The sequence below is a fragment of the Trichomycterus rosablanca genome, chromosome 21, assembly GCF_030014385.1.
Source record: "Trichomycterus rosablanca isolate fTriRos1 chromosome 21, fTriRos1.hap1, whole genome shotgun sequence".
Taxonomy (NCBI): domain Eukaryota; kingdom Metazoa; phylum Chordata; class Actinopteri; order Siluriformes; family Trichomycteridae; genus Trichomycterus; species Trichomycterus rosablanca.
In genome coordinates this window covers 2,754,554-2,771,186 of record NC_086008.1, presented here as the reverse complement: position 1 = coordinate 2,771,186, position 16,633 = coordinate 2,754,554, and the positions used below count along the sequence as shown (strand labels likewise).

The 16,633-nt window shown below is 40.7% G+C and overlaps 1 protein-coding gene across 1 annotated transcript; it reads left to right on the top strand.

Moving 5' to 3' along the window:
- The first annotated feature begins 11,021 nt into the window (after window positions 1-11,021).
- Window positions 11,022-15,377, top strand: ch25hl3 (cholesterol 25-hydroxylase like 3). Its single transcript, XM_063018285.1, has 2 exons — window positions 11,022-11,461; window positions 15,020-15,377. The coding sequence occupies exons 1-2, from the start codon at window positions 11,022-11,024 to the stop codon at window positions 15,375-15,377; spliced, it is 798 nt and encodes a 265-aa protein (XP_062874355.1).
- Window positions 15,378-16,633: the final 1,256 nt, after the last annotated feature.

Below are 16,633 nucleotides of genomic sequence, written 5' to 3'. Positions count from 1 at the left end.
TTCTGGATTTTTTGTGGATATTCTGTCTCTTCTGTTAAAATAAACCTTCCATAAAAATTATAGACTGTTCAAGTCTTTGTAAGGGGGTAAACTTACAAAATCAGCAGGGGATCAAATAATTATTTTCCTCACTGTACATAACAGTTACAGTATACAAAAAATAAAACCCAAAAGCAACAACCTGGCAGTGCTGGGGCTTGAACCAGTGAACTTCTGATTACAAGCCCAGTACCTTAACCACTAGGCTAGACTAGGCTATAAAAATGGCTTGAGTTGCATTTTGACTGTTTATTGGTTGTTGCAGTTTTGTTCTTCATTATGTCAGCTGGAAAAAGAATTCCAGTGAGAGTGAGTGAGTGAGTGAGTGAGTGAGTGAGTGAGTGAGTGAGTGAGTGAGTGAGTGAGTGAGTGAGTGAGTGAGTGAGTGAGTGAGTGAGTGAGTGAGTGAGTGAGTGAGTGAGTGCGTGCGTGCGTGCGTGCGTGCGTGTGTGCGCACCATTGGCAGCTTTGTGCTTTGACTAGAGTCTGTGTCAGTGCTGGTAAAATGAGCCATAGTGAAGTAATTTACGGCAAGTCTGTTTTTGAATGTAAATTAGATCAGATGGTAACACAGAAAGTTAATGCTGATGTAACACTTTCGTTTTCCCAGGAAACTCGTGTGTGTGCGCGTGTGTGCGTGTGCGCGTATGTCTAGAAACAGTTTGTCCTTGTTTGCCCTCCGTGTGTGTGTGTGATGATTTTCTCACTGGTGTTATAGTGAGCAGTTGGTCTTTCTTGTCGCTTACTCTCATTAATCTTTTTAGATCTTTTCAGCTAGAACAACAGAGAAGGTGCCTCACAAGACTTTGAAGTATGTCTATGGGAATTTGTGCCCATTCAGTCTAGCATTGGCATTCATATGGCTGGACACTCATGTTGGTCAAGAAAGCCTCAGTTGATGTTCCAGTTCATTCCAGAGCTGTTGAATGGGGCTGAAGTCAGGGCCCTGTGCAGGTCACTGGAGTTTCTTTAAACCTAGCTTTTGTTCAGCTCTTTATAGTGGTTTAGACTTTATAGGCTGGGTCTCTTGTAGCAGGGCAGTTGTAGCCTGGCAGTTAAGGTACTGGATTAGTAATCCAAAGGTTTTAGGCCCCACCACTGCCAGGTTGCCACTGTTGGGCCCTTTATTAATCGCTTTGGATAAAAGCGTCTGCTAAATGCCAAAAATATAAAGGTCTCTTCCCACTGCCACTATGATCTGAGATCTCTGGGACTGTTCCGGGGGAGGTCACATGGAGCTTAGCGTGGCTCTCTGTACACAATACAGCTCTGTGTGGAAACTCAACACTGACGGGTGATAGGAAGTCGTAGGGGGTGTGTGGTGATCAGGCTCTTCTTGATCAGATCAGGGTTTGTGCAAGCAGCACTGGATTCACAGTCGAGGAATTGGAAATGACTAAGTTGGGAGATATGGAGTAAAAAATTATAATAAAAATATTGAAATAGTCTTATTAATAAAATTCAAACCCTAAATAATATGTTAGCTGAACAGTTTTTTAAGTTTTGGGCTTGACTGTGCCATACATCCTTTTTTTTTGCAGTGGTGCTTCACATCACTGACACTGTGGCTTTGTTAACAGAGTTTGTTTATTGTGTATTACCATCACATGATTATTTCAAACACAAAATACTCCTCTGGTCACTGCTGTAGTTTATCGTCCGCCAAAGCCAAACGCTTCCTTTCTCTCTGATTTTTCAGATTTTTTAACCCAGCTTAGTGCCCTCTCATCCTCTGTACTGCTTATGGGTGATTTTAACATCCATATTGATGACAACAACTGTAAATTTGCCAGGGAATTTTTGGAATTGTTACAGTGTTTTAATTTCACACAACATATACATTTTCCAACTCATAAAAAAGGTCATACTCTTGACCTTGTCTGCTCTACTGGTGTCCTAGTTCATCAGCCGTCCAGCCATGACCTTACTGTCTCTGATCATTTGACAATCATCATGGACATTGAGGTCACTAGGCCCATCACTAGAGCTAAACGTAAAATATCCTTCAGGAATCTTCAATATATCTCTCCCTCTGCTTTCTCAGATTCTCTTGTTAAAAAGATGTCTGTCTGTCCTGTACTGTCTAGTAATTCATCTGACCTTGTCGATTACTATAATGACATACTCGCCTCATGTCTTGATGAGCTGGCTCCTTTGAGAACCAAATTTGTTTCATTTAGTCATTCCGCACCATGGTACACAATTGAGCTTCACCAAATGAAATCCCGTAAACGCCAGCTTGAAAGACTTTATAAGAAAACCGGTCTAACAGTACATTATCAGATTTATTCTGATTATCTTCAACATTACAAAGACGCTCTTACGGCAGCCCGATCCACTTACTATTCCGAACTCATACATGCTGGATCAACAAATCCTAAGACTCTCTTTTCCACAATAAATAAACTTCTCAAACCAGTTGACAATACTACCAATTCCTTTACAGTTGACAAGTGTAACTCTTACCTCTCATTTTTTCAAACAAAAGTTGAGAATATCCACAATTTTCTGACAGTTTCCCCTGTCATCTCTGTTTCTCCGCCTATCTCATCTCAATTTATTACCCAGCCTCTGTCTCAGTTCTCACCTGTGTCTCATTTGGACCTATCTGAGATCTTAACAGGGATGCGAAGCTCCACTTGTGTTTTGGATCCTGCTCCATCAAAACTTGTTAAGGGTTGTTTTCCAGTTATCTCATCATTTATCACAGAGATAATCAATTCCTCTCTTAGTTCTGGCTCAGTCCCTCAATCACTCAAATTGGCTGCTGTTACTCCCATACTTAAAAAACCTGGACTTGACTCTAACATTATGAGTAACTTTCGGCCCATTTCCAATCTTCCATTTCTGTCGAAAATACTGGAACGTGTTGTTGCCTCACAGCTCAAAGATCACCTAAATTCCAATAATCTATTTGAATCATTTCAGTCTGGTTTCCGCCCCCAGCACAGCACTGAGTCAGCCCTCCTCAAAGTCACAAATGACCTTCTTCTTTCCTCAGACTCTGGACAAATTAATATTCTCGTCCTCCTTGATCTTACTGCAGCTTTTGACACCATTAATCACTCCATTCTTCTGTCCCGCCTTGAATCCTCGGTCAACATCACTGGTACTGCCCTTTTGTGGTTAAGGTCATATCTCGTAAACAGACAACAGTTTGTTAATATCAACAATTGTAGTTCTGCCATTGCTCCACTGTCCCAAGGCGTTCCCCAAGGCTCAGTGTTAGGTCCCCTTTTGTTTATTCTTTATATGCTCCCCCTTGGTGACATCATACGTCGGCATGGTTTACATTTCCACTGCTATGCTGATGATATTCAGCTTTACATCTCCTCCAAATCCATTAATACTGAACTTCACTCCACTCTGACAAATTGCATCACTGAAATGAAATTGTGGATGAAAGCTAATTTCCTCAAATTAAACTGTGAAAAATCAGATATGATCATCGTAGGTCCTACAACCCTGGCAAAAACCACAAAAAATTTTCAAATTACCATTGATAATGACACTTTGTCTCCGTCTTCTAACATCCGAAATCTTGGTGTAATTTTTGATAGCAACCTCTCTTTTGACCGCCATGTAAATCACATCACCAAAACTGCTTTCTTTCATCTAAAAAACATAGCACGTCTACGTCCATCACTCTCCTTTTCTGCCGCCGAAACCTTGATTCATGCTTTTATTACATCCAGAATTGATTATTGCAATAGCATCCTTTATGGTACATCTAACAAAATCCTAAAAAAACTTCAGTATATCCAGAATTCAGCTGCTCGCCTCCTTACTCATACTCGCTCCCGTGATCATATTACACCTGTTCTACAAAAACTTCATTGGCTTCCCGTTGCTCAACGCATTCAATTCAAAATTCTTCTATTCACTCACAAAGCTCTCCATAATCAGGCCCCATCCTACCTCACCGACCTGCTCCATCAGCACATTCCCTCCCGTAGCCTTCGCTCTTCTGAGGCTAACCTACTGTCCATACCCTCTAGGACCAAGCACCGGACCTGGGGTGACAGGGCCTTTTCCATAGCTGCTCCATCTTTATGGAATGCTCTCCCCAAACACCTACGAGATTGTCCTGACCTGTCCAAATTCAAGTCACTTCTCAAAACTCATCTATTCAATATGGCATTTAACTTGTAACAACACGAAATAAATGCTTTTATTTTTGCTATTCTTTTTAATAGTTTTTATACTTAGATCACGACAGAAATGTGAAGTCCTAGATCCTAAAACTTGTAAAGTTTTCAGTTTCCTGATTGCATGTAAATCTGTCCTGTTTCTGTCTAATTTTAAGAAATTGTTCTATATTTGTTGTTCTCTCTCATAATTTAGCTAATTTTTAATGAACTGTCTTATGCTGCTCTCTTTGTTTTTATCTTAATTATTCTTGATGTTGATGTACTATTTTGATTTTGTACTATGATTTGTATGGTGTATGTACGTATTTGTTTTGATTATTTGTCTTATGTAAAGCGTCTTTGAGTATCTTGAAAAGCGCTATATAAATAAAATGTATTATTATTATTATTATTATTATAAAATTATTTCCTTACTTTAAATACTGGACGTGTCATGTAGGAGTTGGTTTGTTTGAGCTTGGTGTGAAAGGGGATTACTGGCCGCTAGCAAGTCTGGTCCTGAGGCACCTCACCGGATGTAAATATTAGTTTCATGTCGGAGAATCACATAGAATGTTTTCTGTACTCTTAACTTTTTATATTCTTAAGCAAATACAGAGGAGCTTTTATTACTGTCTGTTTAAACGTCCACAAGTGCACAGATGTTGAAAAAGATCCGGTTACGGCTCAGTGCTCAATTTTACCTTGAAATACGATAATTTTAATCCAGTTTGTGATATCAGCCCGCTTTTTACATCAGCACTTGAATAAGATCAGATAATAATGGGATTATTTGCATTTATATAAACACACTCTCACTGAGGAACTGCTCTATATAGACAGAAATGTTAAGCACCCTTCCTAGGTATTAAGTTCTATAAAGGTCTATAAAACTAAATAATTAAAATGCTTCCAACTGTGTAGCAGCAGTTTGAGGAAGCCTGTTTTCTTTTACAACATGATCGCAATGCTGCGCATGAGCTCTAGCTTCGACCCCACCAAACACCTTGGAGATAAACTGGTACGCTGATTGTGAGACAGTCCTTTCAGTCCAACATTAGTGCCTGACCACATAGTTTTTTATAAACAGGCACAAATTCCAACAGAATCTTGTAAAACACCTTTTCAGAAGAGTGAGAAACAAGAAGGTCCTGGGTTCGATTCCCAGGTGGGGTCGGTCCAGGTCCTTTCTGTATAGAGTTTGCATATTCTCCCTGTGTCTGTGTGGGTTTCCTCCGGGTGCTCCGGTTTCCTCCCACAGTCCAAAGATGTGCAAGTGAGGTGAACTGGAGATACAAACTTGTCCATGACTGTGTTTGATATTAAACTTGAACTGATGAATCTTGTGTAACCAGTAACTACCGTTCCTGTCATGGATGTAACCAATTTTACGTTAAAATCCTAATAAATAATAATAATAATATTCTAGCCATAAATGTGAATGTGGGTATATATATTATTGACCATGGTTTTGGAATGGGATGTCCATCAAGCTCATGGTCGGGTGTCCACTTAGTTTTGGATGTATATTGTTCAAATTGAACACTGGTGCACATTAGAGAGACAATAAATAAAGAAAAGAAAAGAAAGTACATAATTTGTTTTATTATTTCATAAAACATGTTGGTGATTTACGGTCAGAACAGTTTTTTATTGAATTATCCTGGTGTGTTTATCAAGGAAAATCATGAAAAACTGTATTTACAGATTATTTTTGCATGTTATTTTCCTTCTTGTGCATCATTTTCCCACAGTTTCTTTCTAGTAAAATGTCCAAAGCACAGGCACCATCTGATGTATGATAAACATGTTACATACATTATGCTTTAAATTTTATATCTGTTTTAGTATCTGTTTATTTAATCTTAAACTTCAATCCCAGTTTTCTTCAGGCTGCCCTGTGAGGATTTCATCTCTTTTGAGTCTGGTTCCTCTCCAGGTTTCTTTTGGACGATATTCAGGAGTTTGTTCTCGCCACTGTAATCCTGAGCTGCTCTTTAGGGGGTTTCCTATGACGGCGTATTAGGGCCACTGTAAAAAATATTTTTAAGTTTTGATTTCGAGGCTAAAGTCAAAATAGTATGAGAATAAAGTCGAAATAGTATGAGATTAAAGTCAAAATATGATGGCCATAGCAACCTCCTTGTGTTAAAATGAGGGATGTTCATGATTTGTTATTCTTTCATATATATTCAGTTTCACAAATAAAGAAATCCTCGATCTCCTGCACATCAGCACCAGTTTGTTATTAGTATGCTGAAACTGCTTTGCAATAAACTGTGTTTATTAAAAAAAACTGCACAACAGGCGCGCTCGGTGTCTGCGTCGTCGCCAGTACTTCAACCGAGCCTTATGGACTCGTATGATAAACTAAAGCCGCATGGCATCGCTATAAATGATTGCATTGACATGTTTAGTCTTCGTGTCATGTGGATGGAAGTGTACAATACAAACAGCCCCCCAAAAATAATTGTGGGTTATTGGATAACCACAATAACACTAATTATAAGCTGCCCTCAGTGCATGCATGCCGATCCAGGTACTAAGACCCGAGCTTCTCTGAACTGACAAGCCTACGACGGCTGCACACTCTCTGGCCATAATATTTTGACTTTATTCTCATATATTTTTTACAGTGGCCCTAATACGCCATCATAGGTTTCAGGAATCTGTAAAGTTAATTTTATAAAGTGCTGTGCAAATAAATTGGACTTGCTGGACTGTTTAATGAATGTGTCCTGTTTATTTAGGATCTTATTCAAGCTGGGATGAACTTTCTAATTGCACATCGGTCAAACCTAACGAGTGAACGAAGTTTGCCCTCGGTTTTGTGTTTTGTTTCAATAAGTTTCACTGTAAAGTTTTCCACTTTTCATAGCGCACTAATGTCTTGTACGAAGAGACACTTAATCCTGTTTGTTGGACTGATATCAATACTGTCCTTTTATTAAAGTCTCGGATGAAATGCTCTCCTAAAAAGCCCCCAACTTTCCCAACAGACCGGTTTCCTGTTATGTAACAGCTCGCCAACACACTACAGACATCAGAAGTTTTTTCACAGTCATTCAAAACAAGAGTTTATTGTTTACTCCTGAACAAGGTCCAAACCCTTCAATTACCTGCAGTGTATCTGTCACAACTGTAAGTTACACTGGTACCTTGAAACTCAACGTCACTTAGTTCTGGGAGTGGCGTGGAGTTTAAAAGACGTTGAGTTTCAAGTTATTTTTCCCATAAGGATGTTTGGGAAACCTGTTAATGCGTCCATGTTCCCGTGGAACTGCATATATTTAGGCTCATCTAAAATAATGGAGTTGTTTTTGACACTTATACACTGAAAATAACTCAAATATAATATAAAAAACACTGTAATAAAAAACTGATTCTTATAATTTCTCAGAAGCTTGAGTTGTAACACAAGTTTAAAAGTGAAACGGAGGAAAATCCAGATAAACACAGATACACGTGGAGCTTTCAGAGTGAATCTGATGGCTATTCCAAATAAATGCAGTTTTGTCTTATGTGTACACTTTGATGACGTTTTACCGCACCGATCAAGCCAAGCGCTGAACAAAGTGGCTGTTCATTGTTAATTTGAAATTAAATCAGGGGTTTAAAGGTAAAATTTCTCGACGAAGGGCATTGAGTTTCAAATATTTTGAGTTTAGGGGACATTGAGTTACAAGGTACCGCTGTACTTTGGATTACAACGTCTCCTAAAGGCCGTAAATGTATTTTAATTAAGCAAGGTTCATAAACATGTTCTTAGTTTCCCAAAACTTAAGTTTAGAGACACTAGAATCACAAGAAAGAAAATCTCCCTGTGAGCGGCCTTTAGCCAAACCAGACGTCCAAGAATATATTACACACTTTATTCTCCATTATTAACTTATTCTATAAAAATGAGACGCTCATTTTCAAGTTCAAAAATGTAGTTTTAATGAAGTGAGGTTCATAAACGTGTGTTCTTATTTTCCCAACACATGAGTTTAGAGACACTAGAACGACAAGAAATGTAGGGTGTATATGTGTGTGTGTGTGTATGTGTGTCTGCCATGCCATGGACTGGCACCCCATCCAGGGTGTTACTGTGTGCCTTGCGCCCATTGGAAAGCTGGGATAGTCTCCAGCACCCCCTGCGATCCTAAATGGATAAGCGGTTAAGAAAGTGAGTGAGAGAGTGAGAACCACAAGAAAGAAAAGCTCCACATGAGCGGCCTTGTTCAGTCAAACCAGACGTCCGAGAATTGTTACACACTTTATTCTTCATTTCATTCTCAAAAATGAGACACTTGTTTTCAAGTTCAAAAGAAAGTGACACAGAGATAAATTTCTTGTAATTCTTCTATTTTCCAGAAATCACACTTCTTTCGGACCGTGTTGAGTCAGCCGTGTTCTCCATAAATCTCATCATTGTTTGTGTGAGAGAAAATCTTCTGCTCCCGTTTATTTATATTCGGTCAGTGACTTCCGTGAATTGAAAACTGTGACTCAAAGTGTGTGAGTGCTGCACGGCTTGTGCATTCTGACATTTTATTTGTATGATTATTTACATCTGGTGAGCATTTTCTCCCTTTTTCTCTCAATTTTTAGCGTGTCTAATTTTTACCCAATTGTGTTATGCTTCCTCTCTACTGGAACTGATCCCAGTCCCAAGATTGTCACACACCCCCTCCGACACGTGTGTAGTAGCCGACTGCATCTTTTCACCTGCACGAGGTGAGTTCATATGTGATTCAGCTTTGTGCACGGAGAGCCACACCCTGATCAACGCATTATTCCTCGACTCTGTGCAGACGCCATCAATCAGCCAGCAGAGATCGTAATTCGCTCAGTTATTAAGTCCCTGTCCGGCTTATCCTACCCTATGATAAACAACAAGCCAATCGTTGTTCATATAGCCACCCAGCCCAGCCGGATGGCAGAGCTGAGTTCCTTGTGTGAACTGATGAATCCTGTGTAATGAGTAACTACCGTTCTCATCTCAGAGGTGTTCAGTGCCTTGCAGTCAACGTTCCAATTCATCCCAGTGGTGTTCAGTGTGGTCAATAGGATATCCCATACCAAAAGCATGGGTAATAATATTCATTCAACACCTTTCTTCCTTGCCATGAGAATAGCCTCCAGTCTCTATGCTTTCCTCAAGGTTTGTAGGTCAGACACACATGCTGGATGAGAATGTATGCCTTGCAGTTAACATTCCAATTCATCCCAGAGATGTTCAGTGTGGTCAAAGTCTTTGTCTCTGTCCAGGCGACTGGAGTTCCCCCACACCAAAGTCATCAAACCATATTGTTAATATAAACCTCGCTTCGAAAGCATAATGTTTATTTGTTAAATTGATTTTATACACCTGGTAGCCTGAACTCAGTCATTAGAAAGTGTGTTCACATAGTGTTGGCCTTTGTTTATCTGTTCTGGACTGCAGGAATAAAAGCGCAGTGGTATACCCTGTAAATTACGCTGCTGTGCCAAGGGTTGTCCAAACAAAAACAAGCTTCTAAAGCAACCGAAAGCATGTTGATCCTGTCTGAGCTTCTGTTTATACCAAGAGACTGAAAAACACACTAATGAATTTAATACACAGCCCGGGACAATGTAGAAACATAAATACATGCAGCACTTGTGCCAACCTTGTGCCCAGAGTTTCTGGGATGGACTCTGACCAGGATAAAGTGGACATTGAAGATGAGTAACACATTGACATTAGACAATAAAGAGTGGCCGGTCTCAGTTGGCATGGGTGGCATGGGTGTGGAGGTCATGAGTGAAATGGAAAGTTGGACGTGATGTTGTTTTGTTCAGACTTTGACTTTTGTGATGAGGTTTTCTTTATTGATGATTTTTCTGTAAAGACCATCTTTGTTCATTAGCTGCCATAAATGTTACTGAGTCAGTGGGTGATGCCCTGCACTGGTGCCCTGTACAGTCAAGCACGGCCAACTACACACACACAGTGTCTACAAAGCCACACTGTTGTAGATCATGAGGAATGAGGCCTGGCATTGTCTCGCAGAAATGACCATGGACTTTCCGGGAAAAGAAGTGGCACTGATTAAAATCCCAGTAAAAAATCCCAGTCAGCGATACTTTGACAGAGATGCAAGTCAACCACAATGATGCACCCCTAGTGCACCTTTCACTGATAACAGTCTGGATGGTCCTTGTGCATGTAACTCCGTATTGTAGTGTAGTGCTTGTCCAAAAGCCAGGGTCTGTCATGGTATGGGGGTGTGTCAGTACCAGGGTCTGTCATGGTATGGGGTGTGTCAGTACCAGGGTCTGTCATGGTATGGGGGTGTGTCAGTACCAGGGTCTGTTATGGTATGGGGGTGTGTCAGTACCAGGATCTGTCATGGTATGTTTATTAATAAATGAAATGAAGTTGAGCAGATAAAACATGAAATATCTCAGGTTCATCCTGTCTGACATCATATTTACATTTACGGCATTTAGCAGACGCTTTTATCCAAAGCGACTTACAGTCTAAGCAATTGAGGGTTAAGGGCCTTGCTCAAGGGCCCAACAGTTGTAACCTGACAGTGGTGGGGGTTGAACCAGCGACCCTCTGCTTACTAGTCCAGTACCTTAACCACTAGGCTACAACTGCCCTTTAAAGTCAAAGTAAATGTAGGAAACTCTGTGTTCTTTTATTATTTGCATTTCCCATGCTGTCCCAACTTTTTCTGATTTGGGGTTGGGGTACACAGACACTGGCAAGTACCCAAATATCCAAATCCACGCCCCTGGATGTTATGCCAATTGTACTACACTCCGTCTCCGGTTATATCTCGAGCGCAGGCGCGTGCATGATGTTACCCGACGTGACCGTGCATGACTGACCATCTCAGCATGACCGACGCTTTTATTTCCCTGGGTGGAAGCGAGGACCCGGTGCTGCAGCCCGTCTGGACCTGGATGTTCGAGCATCGCAGGCTGCGCTCGGTGCCGCTCTGGAGCGCGTTCCTGGCGTTCTCCGCGCACTTGGTGTTCTCGGTACCGTTTCTGGTCCTGGACCTGCTGAGTCCACGCGCGCGCTGGATTCAGCGGTACAGGCTGCACGCGAAGCCGGTGAGTCTGAGCCGCTGGTTTCGGTGCCTCGCGCGGATCGGTTGTAAATACGCCGCGGTGGTTTTCCCCGCGAGCGCATGTCTGCATCACGCGCGGATGCGCTTCGTATTGCTCGAGACGCAGCGCGCGGTACCGTCGCTTCTGGTCGCGTGCTTGGAGAGTTTCTCCTGTCTGCTCGTGTTCGACACGCTGTTCTTCGTGGTCCATTACACCGTGCACAGGTACGAACACACACACACACACACACACACACACACACACACACACACACACACTTTCAGCAGACGCTTTTTTAGCCAAAGCAACTTACAGTACTCTGACAGTATACAGCCTAAGCAATTGAGGGTTAAGGACCTTGCTCAAGGGCCCAACAGCAGGTTTTGAACCAGCAACCTTCTGATTACTAGTCCAGTACCCTAATCACTAGGCTACAACGTTCCTACAACGACACACACACGTGAAGCTGTCACGTTCCAACATATTTGATACCAATACAAAAAACCCTTAAACTGCCCAACACGCGTGTTACCATTAAACACGCGTGTTGGGCAGTTGTAGCCTAGTGGTTAAGGTACTGGGTTGCCAACTTTCAGAACTGGAAGTAAGGAACACCCTGGGCTGGTGGGTTGGTGGTTAGGGTTGCACCTACAAATATATGACATGTCTTACACCGTCATCGGGACATTATCAAAATCTTTAATTTAGGCTGGCAGAACCATATTTTAGGCAAAACAACATAAAGAACATCATGTCAAATTTTTTCTCAATAGTGCAACAACATTTTTACATAATCCATCTTTACATGGTCATGTACTGATTCAAGAATTCTTGCAATTTTACTTTAAAAAAAAAATAAAACAGACCTGGTATTATAAAAAATGCTGAACATTTCTCACACTTTTTCATAAATCCTTGGGTATTTTTTTTTATTCTTGTTTAGTTTATGTATTACAGTGGGCACTGTTTGGAATAAACTTGGAATACTGTTTGGCATCTTTTGCTGGCATGTTACAATTTCATATCACATGTACAGGTACACTGTCAATTTGATATTTACTTCCACAGAGTAATTTTAGTTAACCAAACTAGATTTCTTCTTAGGGTAATTTTTGCTGTAGTTCAGCTTCTTCCAGTGTGGAAGTCTCTAATCTGCAGCATTTCTCTCCCATTGATAAAAACACGGAATAAAGAGTGTGTCCAGTATCAGTTCAGTACAGAACACCACGTTTAGTTTTCAAATAAGGAACGATTCCGTATTTTACGGGACGGTTGGCAACCCTATACTGGACTAGTAATCAAAAGATCGTTGGTTTGCCAGGTTGCCACTGTTGGGTTCTTGAGCAAGGCCCTTAACCCTCAATTGCTCAGACTGTGTACTGTCACAGTACTGTAAGTCGCTTTGGATAAAAGCCTCTGCTAAATGCTGAAAATATAAATTGTGTAAAACAAACAAACTTGTGTCTGTCTGACAGTCTTGGTACTTTAGTCATTTATATCATAAATAAAATATACATACAGTTTATTTTATTTATAATCCAGGGGTGTAAAAAGTTCTAGAATGTCGTAAAAGTCTGCTTTATTGTTAATATTGCAATATGTACAGGACATGCAGAGGATTGTAATTACATTTCTCAGACCCTAAAATCAGACCCTAAATTAAACTAAAACTAAAATATATAAAAAATATAATAATAAACACACTAAATGCAAAATATATACACACTGAAACTTAAAATATGAAATCCCAAAAAATATATAGGTCCCGATATTAACGTCAGTAAAGTGACATAAGGCACCTAACAGATTAGAGTCTGTTGGTATGACCAGTGCAATTGTAAACAGTAGTGCAAATTGAATGAGCTTATATGATGCATGACTTCTACAAAATACATGGAACAGTGGTTGCTTTGCCAAGGACTTAAACAATCACCTTATGACAGGAGGAAATGTAACTAGTTTGTTTTTTTACTCCAAATACAGCTCTGCTCTGACACAGGAGTCACTGTTTACAATCAAGCAGTTGTAGCCTAGTGGTTAAGGTACTGGACTAGTAATCAAAAGGTCGCTGGTTCAAGCCCCACGACTGCCAGGTTGCCACTGTTGGGCCCTTGAGCCAGGCCCTTAACTTTTCATTGCTTAGACTGCATTCTGTAAGTCGCTTTGGATGCCAGCATCTGCTAAATGCTGAAAATGTAAATGTAACGGTGGCTCGGTAGCTAGCACTGTCTCCATACAGCAAGGAGGTCCTGGGTTCAAGTCTGACAGGGATTGCCCGGGTCCTTTCTGTTTGGAGTTTGCATGTTCTCCCCATGTCTGAGTTGGTTTCCTCTGGGAGCTCCCGTTTTCCTCCCACAGTACAAAGACGTGCAAGTGAGGTGAACTGGAGAAGCAAAATTGTCCTGTGACTGTGTTTGACATTAAAAACTTGAACTGATGAATCGTGTATAATGAGTAACTACCTGTCCTGCCATGAATGTAACCAAAGTGTGTAAAACATGACGTTAAAATCCTAATAATAAATTATATACTATATTCATAAATAAAATATACATAAAGCAACTTGGATGGATAATTCAGTGGTGTAAAAAGTTCTAGAATGTTCAAAGAACGTGGAACACTGGTTGCTTGCCAGGGAATATAAATATATATATTTTTTTATCCAAATAGAGGTCTGCTATGAGTTCTTGAATTTGCTGGAACACAAGAGTCACTTTTCACAATCAAGCAAGTTTTACATCATCATATAAACCTGCTCAAATCCTACATTTCTGTCAATTTGTTGCTGATCAAACTGTGAATTTCCCCACTGTGGGACTAATAAAGGATTTTCTTATCTTATCACTCGACAAAGAAAAATCCAAAGCAAAAAGAGTTTCAGTTATTCAGCCATAGAAAAAGAACAGTTGCAGAGCCGCTCAGGTGGCGCAGCGGTAAAGTACGCTAGCGCACCAGAGTTGGGGATTCGAATACATCGTATCGAATTTCAGCTCTGCCTTTCCGACTGGGCTGGGCGGCAGCATGAACAACGATTCAGGGTTAGAGGGTAAGAAAGTCGGATCATAGGTCCTCATAACTGGTGCGACTGCGGCCCCTGCTGGCTGACTGATGGCGCCTGCACAGGGCTGAGGAATAATGCTGATGGGGGTGTGGCCCTCCGTACACAGTGCCCGTCAGGTGTATGAACTCGACTCGTGCAGGTGAAAAATGCAGTCTGTACTGACTGTACGTGCCGGAGTTGAGAAGCGTCCTCAGTCAGCGGTGAAGGGTCGAATCAGTATAGAGGAGCAATCAGGGTAACTGGACACGACTAGATTGGGGGGGGGGGGGGGGGGTATTAAATGATTTTAATAACTAAAATACATTTTGTCACTGAATCATGATGCCATGCAGCACTTAGGTTACTGCAAAATAAATAAAATGACACACATCATTAATGGTTAGGTAACAAGCTTAGTAGCTCACAGTGCAGGTTGCAAACCTGGACAAAATAAGTAGGGCTAAGAGTGTTAAATGTATCTTTTTGACCCAACAGATTTGACCAGATTTCAGAAAGGCCACAATAAACACAAAAAATAACCAATTGTTTAACTGAACAAAAAGGTGATCTTTTTTTATTGTCATCATTTAGTTTGCAAAAATAGCTGAAATCCCAAGACTGCAATAACAAATGTCCCTCGCTAGTGTATGTAAACTTTTGACTTTAATTGTAGTGCAAGATATAGTAAATCTGGGCCTCAGTATACTGCCTTGATTGACCCTCTACCCATTCTGGTCCTCAGGTATCCGTGGCTGTACCAGATGTTCCATAGCTCTCATCACACAAACAGAGAAACATTTGCACTAGCGGCCCAGGACTCGAGCATCTCGGAACTCGTAGGTCAGCAGATTCTGGCTTCCTGCTGCCCGTTGCTAGTGGGCTGCCACCCAGTGAGCGAAGTCCTGTTTTATATACTGAACATCTGGCTGGCGGCAGAGGACCACTGTGGGTATGACTTTCCTTGGGCAACACACAGGTTACTGCCCTGGTTTGGAGGAGCGCCGTTCCACCAGGCTCATCATCAACATTTTAATAAGAACTACGCTCCTTATTTTAAACACTGGGACCTGATATTTGGGACAGCAGTTAAAACTTGTTAGTACTTCATTACATCTGCTATGGTGTGTGTATTACCATCATGCTTTATTAGGAAGTCATGGTATCTGGTAGGGTCTGTACAGCTTTGATCTGGACCACCTCACTTAATGTGGAATTGTTATTCATGTACATATGGCTTAAAGTGAATCAATGTGTTGTGCAAAAACATGTAATTACACCTAATAAGCCACACTATAAAGCATGGGTTCCCAGCCTGAAGCTGTGCAGTCCTGACACATAGAGGTGCGTTAATGTGTGTGTGGCCAGCAGGAACTTTGTGTCCACTGTCCCACATGTTGTGGCCCAAATAACCAAAACAAAAGTCTTTGAAAGGAGAGTTTTGTGGTTATATCAAACAAAGCTTTTGCCACAGCTATTAGAAGTGTGTATGAAGAAGATGAGATGACGCATTCAAACCCAACAACACTGTACTTACTGATGAGCAAAACACTGGTAGTATTGTGCTCTGGTGTTTTACAGAAAGTAGATGAAATTATGAAGAGAAATTATGTTGATGTTCCAGCAGGACAATGACCACTCACCCCGGACAGAGTGATTGTATATAGGTGTTTGTTTCTCATCTTTGGCCATCTTTGTCCAGTGTCTGTGGGTGGTTTTGCATGTTATACTGTACATATACCTATATAAGTTTGTTTTAGGCACTCTGTTTTCCTTGCATTTCCAAATTATGCCAGTAGGTGGATTGGTGAGAACTCTAGACTGCACTATGCTGTGAGTGACTGTGGAAATGTGCAATGACTGGCAACAATTTTGGGTCCTGTACTGAATGTAGTCCTGACTGAAAAAGTAAATCCACCATGAATTCGGATTGCAAACGTTTAACTCCAAAAAGAGTCGAGTCAACAATTTAATTTATTAAGAATTTGGCATCGACTCCAAAGCAAAAGAGTCGAGTCTTCAATTAAAGGCTTTAAAAAGTCTAGTTCTTCGGAACCGACTCTCTGTTTCAACTGCCCTGATTTGGAGAATCGGTTCTTTTTTACTTTTAATGATTTATCTGTCGCTGAATTTCTCTTTCTAAACCATACAATCAGTAATTTGGTCATATTTACACGTCAAATGTAAACCATATCCTCCTGACTGCCAGGGAAAAAAAATTCTCCCAATTCTTTGTTTTTTTTTATTTCCCACATTGTCTGGAAGTCAGTAAGCATACTTAAAACATTTTTATTTTTAAAAATGTTTTTATTTTAAAAATATAATGTGTCCACTACAGTGGACATCAGAACACGGTACA